Source organism: Mesocricetus auratus, unplaced genomic scaffold (assembly GCF_017639785.1).
Source record: "Mesocricetus auratus isolate SY011 unplaced genomic scaffold, BCM_Maur_2.0 Super-Scaffold_100021, whole genome shotgun sequence".
Lineage (NCBI taxonomy): Eukaryota > Metazoa > Chordata > Mammalia > Rodentia > Cricetidae > Mesocricetus > Mesocricetus auratus.
In genome coordinates, this window is record NW_024429202.1 from 18,170,531 (window position 1) to 18,184,764 (window position 14,234).

General features: G+C 40.6%; 1 protein-coding gene across 1 annotated transcript in view; it reads left to right on the plus strand.

Annotated features, from left to right (window-relative positions):
- Positions 1-9,601, plus strand: part of Col9a1 (collagen type IX alpha 1 chain) — an 82,961-nt gene extending 73,360 nt beyond the window's left edge. Inside the window, 2 exon segments of the mRNA XM_005086519.3 lie at positions 190-267; positions 8,624-9,601. Of these exon segments, the coding sequence (XP_005086576.1) occupies positions 190-267; positions 8,624-8,808 (263 nt within the window). The 3' untranslated portion in view covers positions 8,809-9,601.
- Positions 9,602-14,234: the final 4,633 nt, after the last annotated feature.

Consider the following 14,234-nt stretch of genomic DNA (forward strand, 5'->3'; position numbering starts at 1 on the left):
TTTTACAGATCAGTCATCTGTGTTTTGTTTTTTTCTTCTTGGGTCTGTTGATTACGATTTTGGCCTTGCTGCATGTCTATTACGATGGTAACTTCGTGACTTTTGCTCAATGAGTTTATGTTTTTCTTAAAGTTTAAAATAAAAAAATGTATTCACATAGAAGCATAACATTTCTTTAATGAAATGCAGGTGACTTGGGAGAAAAAGGAGAACGTGGCCCTCCAGGAAGAGGTCCCAAGGGTTTGCCTGGAGCCATAGGTCTCCCAGGTAAGTGAGCTCTGCAGCAGAATGAAGGGGGGAGAAGCCTGGGTGGAGGTGAGGTGGGGTGTGGAGCTGTGGGAGGGGAGGAGTGTAGAACGAGAGCCGACCAGCGTTTCAAAGGAAGTGCTGATCAGTCACTTAAGCTTATCAAGCGAGCATGATGGTGAGCACACCCTGGCTTTAATGAAGGATTAACCAACTTGGAAATCAAGTCTGCATTCCGTTTGAGCAGACGCATGCCAAGGCTTGAACTATTAATTTCTTAAAGATGTGTTTTAAGGAAAAGGTCCATTTACACTCCACTTGTTATAAAAGTTGCAGTGAGTGAAATTGTATCCATGTCTAGTCCAGATGATCATTCCTTGTTATTTTATTATAATTATTAATCATTTTTATTAGTTGATGGTGCTGGGATCAAGCCCGGGGCCTGGCATACACTAGGCAAGTGTTCTACCATAAAGCTACAGCCCTAGCCCTGACATTTTACAAAATCCAGAGCAGTTGTAAAAGGCATCCAAGTTCTCCGCTACTCATGTAGCAACTGAAATTTCATTTTAAAAGCTCTCCTTTCAAACACCCAGACCCTCCAAAAATCCACTCTGCCCAAAACAAACACCGAGGGACTTCTTCTCATAGCTGCCAAGAGCTCCACACAGGCTCAGGACACAGCTGTGTGGGCCAAGGTGACAGAACCACTTCTGTGAGGAGCAGGGTCCTGTCCTGGGGAATTCTGTGTTCTCTTTATACACGGACTGCTCTGGTGCTGGGGTCTGGCCTGAAATGTCCTCATCCACCTGTAAACCCAACCACTGAAATGGCAGTGTGGACCCGAAGGCTGTGTCAGCTCGGTAGTGGGTAGTGTGTGCAAGCTGCCCCCTGATGGTGGCTAAGGCATTGCTGGGGGAAGTTTGGGGAATCTAGTTGATTGTAACAGGGGAGAGTTAAGGACACAGAGGCAGCAGGGAGAGAAAAGAAAGCAAGGTGTTGCTTGTTTCAATCATGGATTTGGAAAATTTAGTTTAGGCAAATTTGAGAGAAGAAATTACCGTTTTATAATTCTGCCAGAGGTTACATATTTAATCACGGCCATAATTATATAATTATAGCAAAAAATAAAAAAAGAAATCCTTGCCTTTCAATTATCTATTTCATTGCTCTTGGGGATGGCTTTCTTATTAAAATATGGGAGGGAGATTGCATTCGGAGAGAGCTCAAGTGCAGCCAATCTAAAACTGTTCCATGCACCAGTCCAGATAGTTTTGTAAATTAGGAATTTTATGGTTGGAAATAGGGAAGTCTAGTTGGACTTCAAAGGATCAGGAAAAAGACTTTAGCACACAATAAGCACACAATAAAATATGGGTTTGTTGATAGATGTTTAGGAGAGAGGAAAAGAGTTCTCATCATGAGTACTTCCCCTTTAACAGTGGGAATCATATGTGGCTTGATGCTATCTGCTCCTTTATCCCCCCCCCCCCCAGGGGACATCTCTCCCTTTATTCCCTCTTTCTCACACTGGCTGGCTCCCTTCTCCACCTCTGCCTACCTGCATCTCAACTTTCTTGGGGGAGGGCTTTATTGCTTTGAAGAAGACAATAACATCGTTTGATGAATTTTTGAGCTTCAGATTAATTTTCAAAAACATAGGCTAAGCTTACAAATCTTGGTCACTGAAGATGGACATGCTGCTGCTGGGTGGCTCTCTCTGTGTGTCAGTAGACTTCAGGGTCCCAGTTTCTCCCTCCACAGGGTGCCTGTCCATGCCTGTGCTGTTCAGCCAGGTTCACATTCTCCACCCTGCACTGTGAATATATTTGGCTTAATTGAATCAGACAAGTCCCTGACAAGAGATTTCCTGCCTGAAATCATCGGTCCCACCATCCAGAAATCCTAGGTTCAAATCAGGCCAGAGTCGTGTTTCTTAACCTTCCAGCACTGGGCCAATTAGTTTCTGTCTGTGCCTTAGCAGACTTATTTACAAAATACCAGGGGCATCCTTCTGATGGTGGAATTGTGAGAATTACAAGCAAGCCATCATGTAGGGCTTAGGACAGTTTCTGACTGTAACAGTTGCCAAGGAATGTTGTCTATTAGTTCAATTTTGCTTTTGACATTGACGAGGGAGCTGAGGGCAAAGCAGAAACTTAGGGAAGCCCTTACAACCTTTGCTCCCTCTGGCCTTAATCTGCAGCAGCAGGGAACCTTGCCCTCAATTAGCCCTCCTCCCCAGAAGTTGGCCTTCCTTTCAGGACACTGCTTTGACTCTGTGCTGTCACTGAAGAGAACTGGTCCCTATGGTCGTTTCACTGGTCAGTTGTCCACCACGAGGGTGAAATTTAAAAAGCAAATTTCCTAATAGAATTCAGAATGCGGTTTTGTGGTACTTTCCAAAATATAATGCTAGTAATGTTTTGTGACCCAGAGGGAACCTCAACAGAGTTCTGCCCAGAGAACCTGTTTGGAATCTTCTGGGTAAATACACATTTTACCTGAAAGAAATACTGCCCCTCTTAAAGCTTTGCTTTTTAAATTTGCAATTAAAATATAGCTACGTCACTTTCTCCCTTCTATTTAAGCTTTGATTTTTAAGTTTCATTTTTAAGATATGTTTTAAATTGAATTAGAATTGCATCATTTTCTCCCTTCCTTTCCTCCCTCCAACCTCCCCAGGTGCTCTCTGTCCAGCCCCTCCCGTGTCCACCATGACTGTCATTAACAGCCTCTTTTTCTTTGATTTCTTTGAATATGTATGCTTTAAGGGCTAACTAATCTTCATCGGATCACCTATAAGGCACTCATCAGCCGGAGAGGGTTAATTCCCTGCAGCATTAGTTGCCTGTAGTTCTTTGTCTAGGGGTGGGATCCTGAGACCCCCCCCCCCCCGCCAACATTAACATGCCCATTGATATTGTCGTTTTCCAGTCTTGTTTATGTAGCCATCTCCAGGAAGCAGTTTCACAGAAGGCTTCCTGGTCCACACTTTCTTCCTCCACACTCCCCGAGCCATAGATCCAGGAGCTGTAATGTAGACATATCCACTGGGGACGGGGTTCCCAGGATCAGTTATCTGTGCTTCTGTTGTGTCCAGCTGTGGTTTTCTGTGATGAAAACTATTGTCACATTTGAGATTTAAATCCTACTGAGTGGAGTTTCATCATAACTCGGGAAAACATACCTACTATTTCAAAAACTGTAGTAAGTGTCTTCAATATCGTTCGGTTGTTAGAGTCCCTGTTCTCTTTCTGTGTTGTTTTCACTCTGGCTCCCCTCACAGCAGCATCTCCCAATTTGCTCATTGTTAAGCATTACATGATCTGGGATTTTTGTGTGACACTGTTTATTATAAACCATATGTCATTATTGGAAAGTTGTCTATCATTTTTGGCCTATAGTGCTTTGTTATTTAAAAGCAGACGTATGCTGTAGAGTTGAACTTGAAGGGATCAATATTTAAGGGCTATGTTCCTGGGTGCGGGCTCCTAGGAGTTGTGGGCCCCTCTACTCCCAGTGGTCACTGCTCTCAGTTCATTCTTATGGGACAGGAGGCAGAACCACCCCACCCCTGTGGACTTATCTAGAAGAATATATGCACATGCTGACACATGTCAAGCCCACAGAGCAGGGCATTGCTATGCCCCACACTGGGAATTAGCTGTAGTTAATCCTTTCTTTATGTTTGGGCATATGCAGACTGGCCAAGGTCACACCCCTGACAAAGGAATCTCCAGATGTAAGTGGCAGAGGGAGATATTTGTGCTTCCTGAGTCTAGGTCCATGTGAAAGACAAAGTGACCGCTTTTCCCAATGTGATTAGTTTGTCTTTGTCACCATAGTTACCTGATGCGGGCATATCCACAATCTCTTCTTTTTCTGCTTCTCTCAGAGCTGTGCAGATGTCATAAACAACCCCTGGGCCTTTAATCCCCTCTCACCAGAGCTAGCTAGGGCTGTTGCTGAGTTAGGTCATCTCATTAAGGGACATCCCTGCACGCCCGCTGCCACTGAACTGCCCATGTGTGACCAGTAACTCAGCACTCAGGGCATTTCAAGGAAAAAAATATTTAATAGTAAATCCCGACTTCTCTGCGCATTCAAACTCACCAGGGAAAGGTATAAAGTAAATGAAGGGTCCTGTGAGATACTACAGGAGTAAGCTCCGCATAGAAAACGAGGAATGCAACTTTGGGGTAAATCCCCAGAGATTAAATAGGCATTCCATTCACTGTCAGATTGCCTGCTTAACGCCGACAATTACCTGCATGTCTGTTTCCTTCATTTGTATGTGTAAAGCCGTGGGGGAAAAAGGCTCTGTCTCCATCAGTGTAACAAGCCTGCCCTCTAGTGTCTGCACAGAGAATGATATAAACATTCCTTTTAGCTGATTTCTAAAATCATGGGAACTTTCCGCAGTGTGGCCGTTGATATTTCAGAAAGCTGTGTAGTCATTAGGTAGTTGGTGTAGTCAGCAGAACCACAGGCTGGACAAGGCATGGGGAGGGAGGCTCTTCAGATCTTAGTCTTCTCTTCTTAGCACATGTAGAGCTTCAGATGGTCTCTCTAATGCAGCTGCTACACCAAGCATTTGTGTCCCCTTTGTGGACAGTTACGGTGAAGCATCTCCAACTGTAAGATAGTGCCACCTCAAAGTGAAGCTCCCTCTTAATGAGTTTGCAGCATACTGAAGAGCATGGCTGTGGAGTTAGGACCCATAGGAAACTGATCAGCTGTTATGGTAAGGCGAGTACCTGACCTGAGGCATGAATACAGGGCAAGACCCACTGAAATATACGAGCTTCTCATGATAGAGACCTAAAAACAAAAATCAATCCCAAACTTTTGCTATTGCGTCTCTTTTTTATTTCCTAGTCAGTTTGGACCCAACAAACCCACAACCTCAGGAGAGTTAGTCCAACATTATTTATGGAAAGTTAGTTCGGCTAGAGTAGTGGTAAAGGGCTCTTATCGCTAACTACAATGTTTTCTAGACCTGTGACTTGGAGATTAGCCTTCTTAACTCTCATGTGAGAGAAAGGCACTGTATATTGCTGTTGATGATGACATCATCCATAGCTATGAGAGAGTACATTGCTGTTGATGATGACATCATGACATCATCCATAGCTATGAGAGAGTACATTGATGTTGATGATGACATCATGACATCATCCATAGCTATGAGGGAGTACATTGCTGTTGATGGAGACATCATCCATAGCTATGAGGGAGTACATTGCTGTTGATGATGACATCATCCATAGCTATGAGAGAGTACATTGATGTTGATGATGACATCATCCATAGCTATGAGGGAGTACATTGCTGGTCCATTTGCTGAAGGCTGACTAGGGCTAACTGTGCATCTTCTAAGGAGAGTCAAGGATAGAAAGGACAGTGTCACTAACTCTACCCTCAAAGGTCAAGAAGAATTTCGAATATACTCAGTAAGTTAAAAAATTGCCCACGTCCCATAAAATGTGTTGGATCAGAGCTGGGCGTAATAGGTCCTGCCTGTAATCCTAGCACTTGGGAGGCAGAGGCAGGAATTTGATGGCAGCCTGGGCTACATAGTGACGCCAGCCTAATCTACAGAGTAAGATCCTCACACCACTCCCAGTGTGTTAGCTGGGAAACTACGCGTGAGAATCTTTCTGTTTTTGTTGTTGTTTGTTTGTTTGCTCAGCATCTTCCTATATACTCCTGACTGATCTTGAGCTCTCTATGTTGAGCATGCAGCCCTCAAGTTCACAGAGATCCACTTGCTTCTGCCTCCCATGTGCTTGGATTAAAGGCATGGGCTACCACATCTGCCTGAACAAATTCCCTTTAACTTAAGGTTTCAGGGAGGAGGCTATTTTACTACCGTGTTGCTTACACCAAAAATGGGGCGCTCTGATGTCAAGCCCTGGCTGGCATTTCCCTGTGGCAGTTGATAGCAGGAGCAGGGCTGGGGACATCCATCCTCCAGCTACCTCCCACCCATCCCTCTTTTCCATTCCCTCAAACAGGCACAGAACACTGGTGGTCTTTTTCATTACTCTCATATTATTTGTTTACCTTAGTAAAGACAGTGAGCCATTCCCTAATCCGGGCCTTGTTGGTGGATGACATTTGTTGCCAAGGATCTTTCTCTCTACAGGGTTACAGTTCTGGGCTTTCAGTATGGGGAGTCTCTGTGACAGTCAGTCAGCCATGGCTTTGCCTTCTAAAAACCAGCTACAGATACTATGTAAACAAATGTGCATGCCTATGTTCTAATACAGTCATTTTTTACAAATAAGATTTGATCTGTGGGTTGAGGTGGCCTAATCTACGCTACCTGCCTAGGCCCCATGGTCTTTGGACTTGGACTTCTTCTGTGAGCATGGCCATTTTCCCCTGGTCTTGATCTGATTTCAAGACAGATTTGACATATCTCCGTGGGCCATTCCTATTGATAAAGTACATGAAAACCACCTTTTGTGTGTAGTTAGATGGGGCCCGTTTCTGTAAACTAAAAGAGAAGCTGTCTCTAATGTCAGGGGATGGAGAGGTCTCTGCTGCAGCTGTTGTGACAGCCTTATCTGTATGTAGATACAGTGAGGGAGAAAAAGCCTTTCTCCATTAGAGGAAACATAACCACCCGCCTCATCTCAACTTCTAGTTGGATAAAAGCCTATGAGATAATTTATTGGAAATAACACATTTCTGCCTAACTGCAGCCTCGAGATGCACAATTCAAAGATAATTATTCTCCCTTAAGCCTTGCTAATGGTTTGCCCTCTAACACCGCTTCGTGAAAGGCTTGATGTGATACGCACAGAAGAACGAGATATGTGTAAAACAGGGTCTCCCACCCACCTTTACTTCAAACTATGTGAGATATGTAATAATAATACCATTTAATATGACCAGGTCATTGCAGTAAGATGTATGTAATTAGACCACAAAAGTAGGATAAAGACCGAAGACCCTGGGAAAAGCGGGAGGGTACCTCTACCTACGAAAGTGTTTAATTGGATGTGAAGGTTTGGCTTCACCGAGTGCCTAAGATGAGGAAGCTGAGATCGAGTAAGGATTGCTGTAGCAAGACTGTCATAGTGAATGCAGTTGCTTCTAAATAGCTTTCTTAGAATCACTTTTGCGACAATAGAAAGTCCTCTTTGTTATGGGACACCTTGTCTCAGGACGTGAGCCCTATTGGGCAAACATGACAAAGTAGAAACATCTGCAAGGAACTCACTTTGGTGAAACTCACGTTGGGGAAAGACTATAGAATTTTGCAGGCAGCATGGCGTGATCTTCTGAAAGACGTTAACAAATAATACTTAATAATTGAGACAGTGCCTCACTTAACTGATGCTGTCAATCACAGAACTGAATGATAACGAACACATCATCCCAATTTGTGGATGATGAAAGTTAGAGGGTTGCTTTCGTTGTCTTTTTGTTTTTGTTTTGCTGATTTTAATTGCTCATAAACAGCAGAGTTTGTCCCGAGAGTGTGTATTTAATTTCATATCTTTGTCTGGATTATGAATAACTATCAGAATTTAGGGAAGCTGCTGCTTCTCATGAGAAATACAATGTGAGCCACAAATCGGCACAGCGCATGTCATCTTGAATCTTTCAGTAGCCAAGGTGCAGAGTCAGGTGAAGCTGACTTTAATAACACAACTAGTTACTGACTTGAGATGGTGAGCTTCAAATTTTTTCCACTTTGTGAAGACATGAATTGAGATAAATTTAGTAGAAACTTCGCTTAAAAATTCTGAATTTTGATCTTCTGATGGCGTTAGTGATACATGATATGGCATGCTCTCCTGATGCCAGGCAGTGCAAAGTTGGCTCTGCACGAACTAATGAAAAGACCTGCTACCCTGAAGTGTGCTGGGCTAACACATGATGCTTGAAAGGCTGGGTGCATTTTTTGTTTTGTTTTTACTTATCTGTGTTTTCAACATAACCACACTGTATTCTTGTGCCGTTTATTTAACCCACTAGGTTCAAAATATTATTGTATCAGGTAATAAGTCTAAAATTTTTTAATAAAATACTTTACACCTTTTCCATGCTAAGCCTTCAAATTCCAGCTTTATCTCACACCTACAGTTCACCTAAGTTTGGACCAGCCACATTTCAGTACTCAGTAGACACATATGGCTAGAGGACACTATGATGGAAAGGTGGGAGACACACGCTGAAATCACTTTCTGCCTTTGAGGTCTATGAGACCCACATTCACCAATGGATTTTCCATCTCAACATCACGCATGATCTCCAAGGGCATTGCTAAACATCCTGTTGCACACTGCTAGGCTGTGTGGTCTAATGTCGTCTGCTAACCAACAGCTTGCTCACATGTGTGGGTTTTTGTCTGTTTCAGGTGATCCAGGTCCAGCCAGCTATGGGAAAAATGGCCGAGATGGAGAGCAAGGTCCCCCAGGAGTGGCAGGAATTCCTGGTGTGCCTGGACCCCCAGGTCCTCCAGGCCCTCCTGGTTTCTGTGAGCCAGCCTCTTGCACCCTGCAGTCTGGTCAACGAGCATTTAGCAAAGGGCCTGAGAAGTGAAAACCTTACAGGCTCTCTATACAAATCCTGCCTGGTAGAGGAGCATGGGGGAGAAATAACATCCAAAGCCAGGGCAATGACTAAAAGTTTTTATCTTCAACATGATTACACAAATCCTACTTGACAATCAGATTTCAAACAATGGTGCTATTGAGTAAGTCTTGTTCCTTGTCTATGGAAGGAAGACAGGAGTGTCATCAGACAAAAATCAAATTCACATTCCCTTTAGCCAAATTTATTGTCTTCCGAGGATCTTGAACTTTAGTGTGTTATGAATAAATACGTCATTTATCGTGGGCCACTGTTTCAATAAGCAAAAACAACTTGTCCAGTTTACCTCAGTTGCTGTATTTATCTTCATTTCAATTTAGATACTGTTTTCAGATTATTAATTGTTATATCAAGTATCACTAGGATAGTAAGGAAGAAACCCCACTACTTTCAATAAAATTGGTGCTTAAAATCTCCATCAGGGCTGTGTCATGGAAGTGATCTCTTTACATCATACAGTGGTATGCATCTTTATTCTGAATTGGTGACTTGTATGTATTGTACCCTAAACCCATTCATATTTTAGATCTTCTATATGGAAGCAAAGAGTTAATTTTAATGCCCTGACATACATAATTTTATTGCCGCCATTATTTATTTTTAAAGTTTGAGGTAACATCTCTGGTTGTACCAAAGAGCAAAAAACATGGTTTCATAAACTTTTGTATGTTTCTAAATAGTCATATTAAATGTGGTTAAATATTAATTGAACCTGTTTATTTACATTAAAATTTTGACTTACTGCTGCTTCTAAAAGTGTATTTGTATTACTGGTTTCTTCCATCCAGAGAAATCTGAAAAGTTCCTACTGGTCTATAGGGCTACCCTGTGACAGGTGTGTGTGTGTGTGTGTGTGTGTGTGTGTGTGTGTGTGTGTGTGTGCTGAGAGACTTAATGGATTTCTTTGAAATTCTAATGAAAACTATGAACTCATTTCCCCCTAGAAGAATGCACAGGTGCATATACACATACACTCTGTATAGCATTCAGAGCATTCATGGAGTCCTGCAAATCTAGTCTTGCTTGGTCTCTGGGTTAGGACCACACCTTCATTTCAGAAGGTATTAGCTCCTTTTTGAGTCTCGTTGACCCAAAAATGACTTGCCTTCCACCACTTTTTATAAGGTTTTTTTTGTTTTTTTTTTTGTTTTTTTTATGAGACAGGGTTTCTCTGTATTGTTTTGGAGGCTATTGGTCCAGCCTGGCCTCGAACTCACAGAGATCCACCTGCCTCTGCCTCCCGAGTGCTGGGATTAAAGGCATGCGTCACCAACGCCCGGCCACTTTTTATAAGTTTTATAAAGCAAATAACCCCAGACCTCATATTCTTTTAAAATTTAGACAGTTTAGGGTTGCATTATGATAATTAAATATATATGTATAATAATTAAATCAGGGAAATACTCATTTCCACTTCTTCAATTATTATTCTATGTGTTTGGAATTGTGTGCTTTAGTCATTTTGAATTTCTTCACAGATGATTTCAACCAGCAGTTACCCTGATATGTTAAAGAAGAATGGTAAGGCATTCCTCCAGTCTGGGTTTCCATGCCCTGAACTAAATGCCTTTCTGTTCTGTCTCCTGTTCCCTACACCCCAGTCTCCAGGGACCACAATTCCATTCTAGTTGTTACAGAACAGCAAGAACATGAGGCATTTGTCTTTCCATGTCACGGGATGATCTCTACTTCCATCTATACTCCTGTCAATAAGTTCTCATGGCAGAACATACATTGCTTTGTTAATTCAACCACCGCAAGCACGTATACTTGTTCCGTAGTATGGCTATTGTATAGCACTGCAATAGGCATAGAGTGTTTGTTACTAGTAGACAGGAGTTGTTAAAATGATTTAATCTTCTTTGGATACATGCACAGACACACAGTGGTGGAATTTTATGCTATTTGTACTTGTAGGCTTTAAAAAATATTTTTGAATTTCCATATTGTTTTTCATAGTGACTCTACTACAATCCCACTACCAGTCTGTACAGGACTTCTCTTTTCTCTAAATACTTGCTAACATTTGTTAGTTTTGTCTTTTTATGATAGCCACGTAAGTGTAATTGGATTGTGGCTTGTTTCACATTCTCTAATGATGGCTGGGTTGTTGTTTCATGCGCTTGCTGGTTATTTATGTCTCAATTTCTTTTGAGAAATATCCATATTCTTCAGCAATTTTAAAATTGGACATTTTTCTTGTTCAGTTGAGTTTCCTACATATTCTGGATCCCATTCATTTATTGGAGAAACAATTTGCACATACAAATAGAAAAGGAAGAAATAAAATTATCCCTTTTTTGCAGATGACATGATTTTATGTATAACAAACTTAAGAGAGTCCACCGGAAATCTCTTAGAATCAATGAATCTTCAGCCAAGCAGCAGCATACAAAGCAAGTGGCTTTCTAGCATATTGATAATAAACATATGGGGAAAAAAACCCGGAAAAACAATTTTTCATTATAGCATTAAAATTTAAAATATCTAGGAATAATCGTAACCAAGGGTGTGAAAGCCCTTTACAGTGAAAATATCAAGACACTAGAGAAAGAATGAAAGAACTCTAGAATGTAGAAAACCTTTCTAAGCTTACAGATTGGTAAAAAAAAAAGTAATACAGTGAAAATGGCTATATTACCAAAATAGATCCAGTGTGATCCCTTAAAAATTCCAGTAACATTCTTCACAGAACATGGAAAAAAAATCCTAAAATTTGTGTGGATTCATGAAGGAACACAAATAGCCCAAGTAATCCCAAGATGAAGAATAATGCTGGTGGGCACTACAATACCTGATCACGACTTATACTACAGAATGACAGTAACCAAGGCAGCTTGGTCTGCCACAAAACAGCACATACATCAGAGGGATACAGCAAGGGGTGCAGAATTAAATCCAGACACTCAGGGTTTTTGTTTTTATTTTTCATGACAAAGATGCCAAAAAATACATTGAAGAAAAGATGGCCTTTTTAGTGAATAGTAGTGAGAAAAAATGTCTAGCCATGTGTAGGAGAATGAAATGAGATGCCTCTTTTCAAACATGTGCAAAAATCAATTTAGAATATATGAAATACTGTAAGACATGAAAATTTGAAACTAATTAAATAAAATATAGTGAAGAGAGTCCAACAACCAGGGGTAGAAAAGAACTTTCTAAAAAGTCAATAGATCAAGAAATAAAATGAATTACATAAAACTAAATAAACTTTTGAACAGCAAAGGCAGTAATCATTAGAGTAACTAGATATCTTAAAGCACAGGAAAAAAAATCTTTGCTAGATATGTAACTGACGGTGGATTAGTGTCTAGAATGTATAAAGAACTCAAAGAACTAAATACCAAAAGCCTCAATCAACCAGCCAACCAATGTACTGATGAAATGAATTGACAGTTTTCAAAAATATATTTTTAGATGTTGACAGAATAGGGAAACAACATGTTTATGTAAACCATGATACCATACTTGAGTGACCAGGAACTATCCAATCTCGGAAAACGAGCATAAACACTAGGGGACCATTGCAGGAAACGGGAAGAACTATTTTAAGAGTCAGAAGCCGTGGATGACTAGAATGAAATACTTATTTACAGTGCTGCAGTTGAGCATATGAACTCAGCAGTTGTGATGAAATACACAAGACCTGTGCAAACTCAACTAGTAAGGAGAGGGGGTGTGGGCACAAAATTTCACCCCTACTTGAAGAACTGTGAGAGAAGGGACAGTCAGTTTTTTTTGTTTGTTTGTTTTTTGTTTTTGTTTTTGAGAGAATGGTCCCTGGTAGGTTGACCATGTTCCAGTGGATGTCCATAAATCAAGAGTATACAGCAGCACAAATTAGATTTGATGGTTTCTTAAAAATGAGGACACAAAGTTAGATGGGTAGGGAGAGCTTGGGAGAGGGGAGGTGAATATGTTGAAAATACAAAATGCCCCCCACAATTTTAAGAAACATGAAATATATTCAACAATAATCAGGGTAATGCAAATTAACTACATGAAAATTCCATATCCTTCCAGTAATTATTATTAAGACTAAAAGCTTGAAACAACCCAGCAGCAAAAGCTAGTGAGAACTTGGGGAAGGGTGAATTCTTATACATTGTTGATCCAAATGTTGATTAGGTTAACCACTGTGGAATTCAGTTGTGTAGTGTCTCTAAAACCTAAACATAGAATAACCATATGTCCTAGCTATCACACTTCTGGGTGTGTACCAGTCAACATATCATAGAGAGAATTGTATATCACTGTTTGTTAGGCAGTAACATTCACAATAACCAAGTTGGGGAATCTGTCTAGGTGTTCACCAACAGATGAACAGATAAGGAAAATGTGAAATGTGATATATATTTAATGGAGTTTTATCGAGCCATAAAGAAGAACTCAATCATGTTATTTCTTGGAAAATGGATAGAGCTGGAGCTCTCATATTAAGTAATATAAATACAATGTAGAAATAAAAGTATCATGTTTTCTCTCTTGTGGGTCCTAGGACTCTTTATAGGTACATAAAACCATCTTTATTTATATTCATATGTATGTATATATGACATGGAAGCAAGAGGGAGACTAGGAGAGGACAGTACATAAGCATCTAGGGAAATGAAGGAAACGACCAAAGGGAAGAAATAGTAAGAGGTGGATGTGTCATCACCTACTTGACAAAGAGTGTCTATATAAAACCCAACACAAAGCACAGTGAATACGGCCCCAAGTAAAGAAAACTGAAAAATGTCTTTTCTACTACCACTGGACGGAATGTTCTGTAAATGTCTGTTGAGACTAATATGAATCGGTTCAGATGGTTTTCTTTTGTCTGAATGATATGTCCACTGAAGAAAATGAGTTAAAATCCCCAATATTAGTGTGTTAGAGCCCACGTCTCCCTTTTAAAAAGACTATATTATTGACAATCTACATTTCCTACCCACTCAAATACATTATCACTGTTTACATAAACACACTGGCTTGCTATTCCATCAATATGTACTTGAGCTACCAACAGAACTATCATACTTACTGTGTCACCTTGCATCCTCTAGACTTGCCCCATACAAAGACAATAGGTCTAAAGTTAATTTCTTCAGTTAGCTTATGAAATTCAGGCCAAAGAAGATCAGGTTCTAAAGGTATTTTCATATCAAATGTTTCTCGTGTCAATTTTCCATAAATGAGTTGTTTGGGTAAGTCAAACATGAAATCTGTACTATGGGATTTCTTTCCATCATTTCTAGCATGTAGTTCTGAACTTCTTTCATGAATCAGTCTTAAAGAGAAAGGTTCCTACTAGGCTACATAGATTAGTGCCACTTATCTAGATTGTCCTTCCTCCTATTTGGAAGATAGGTTTTAAAAATGCAGGAACCTGT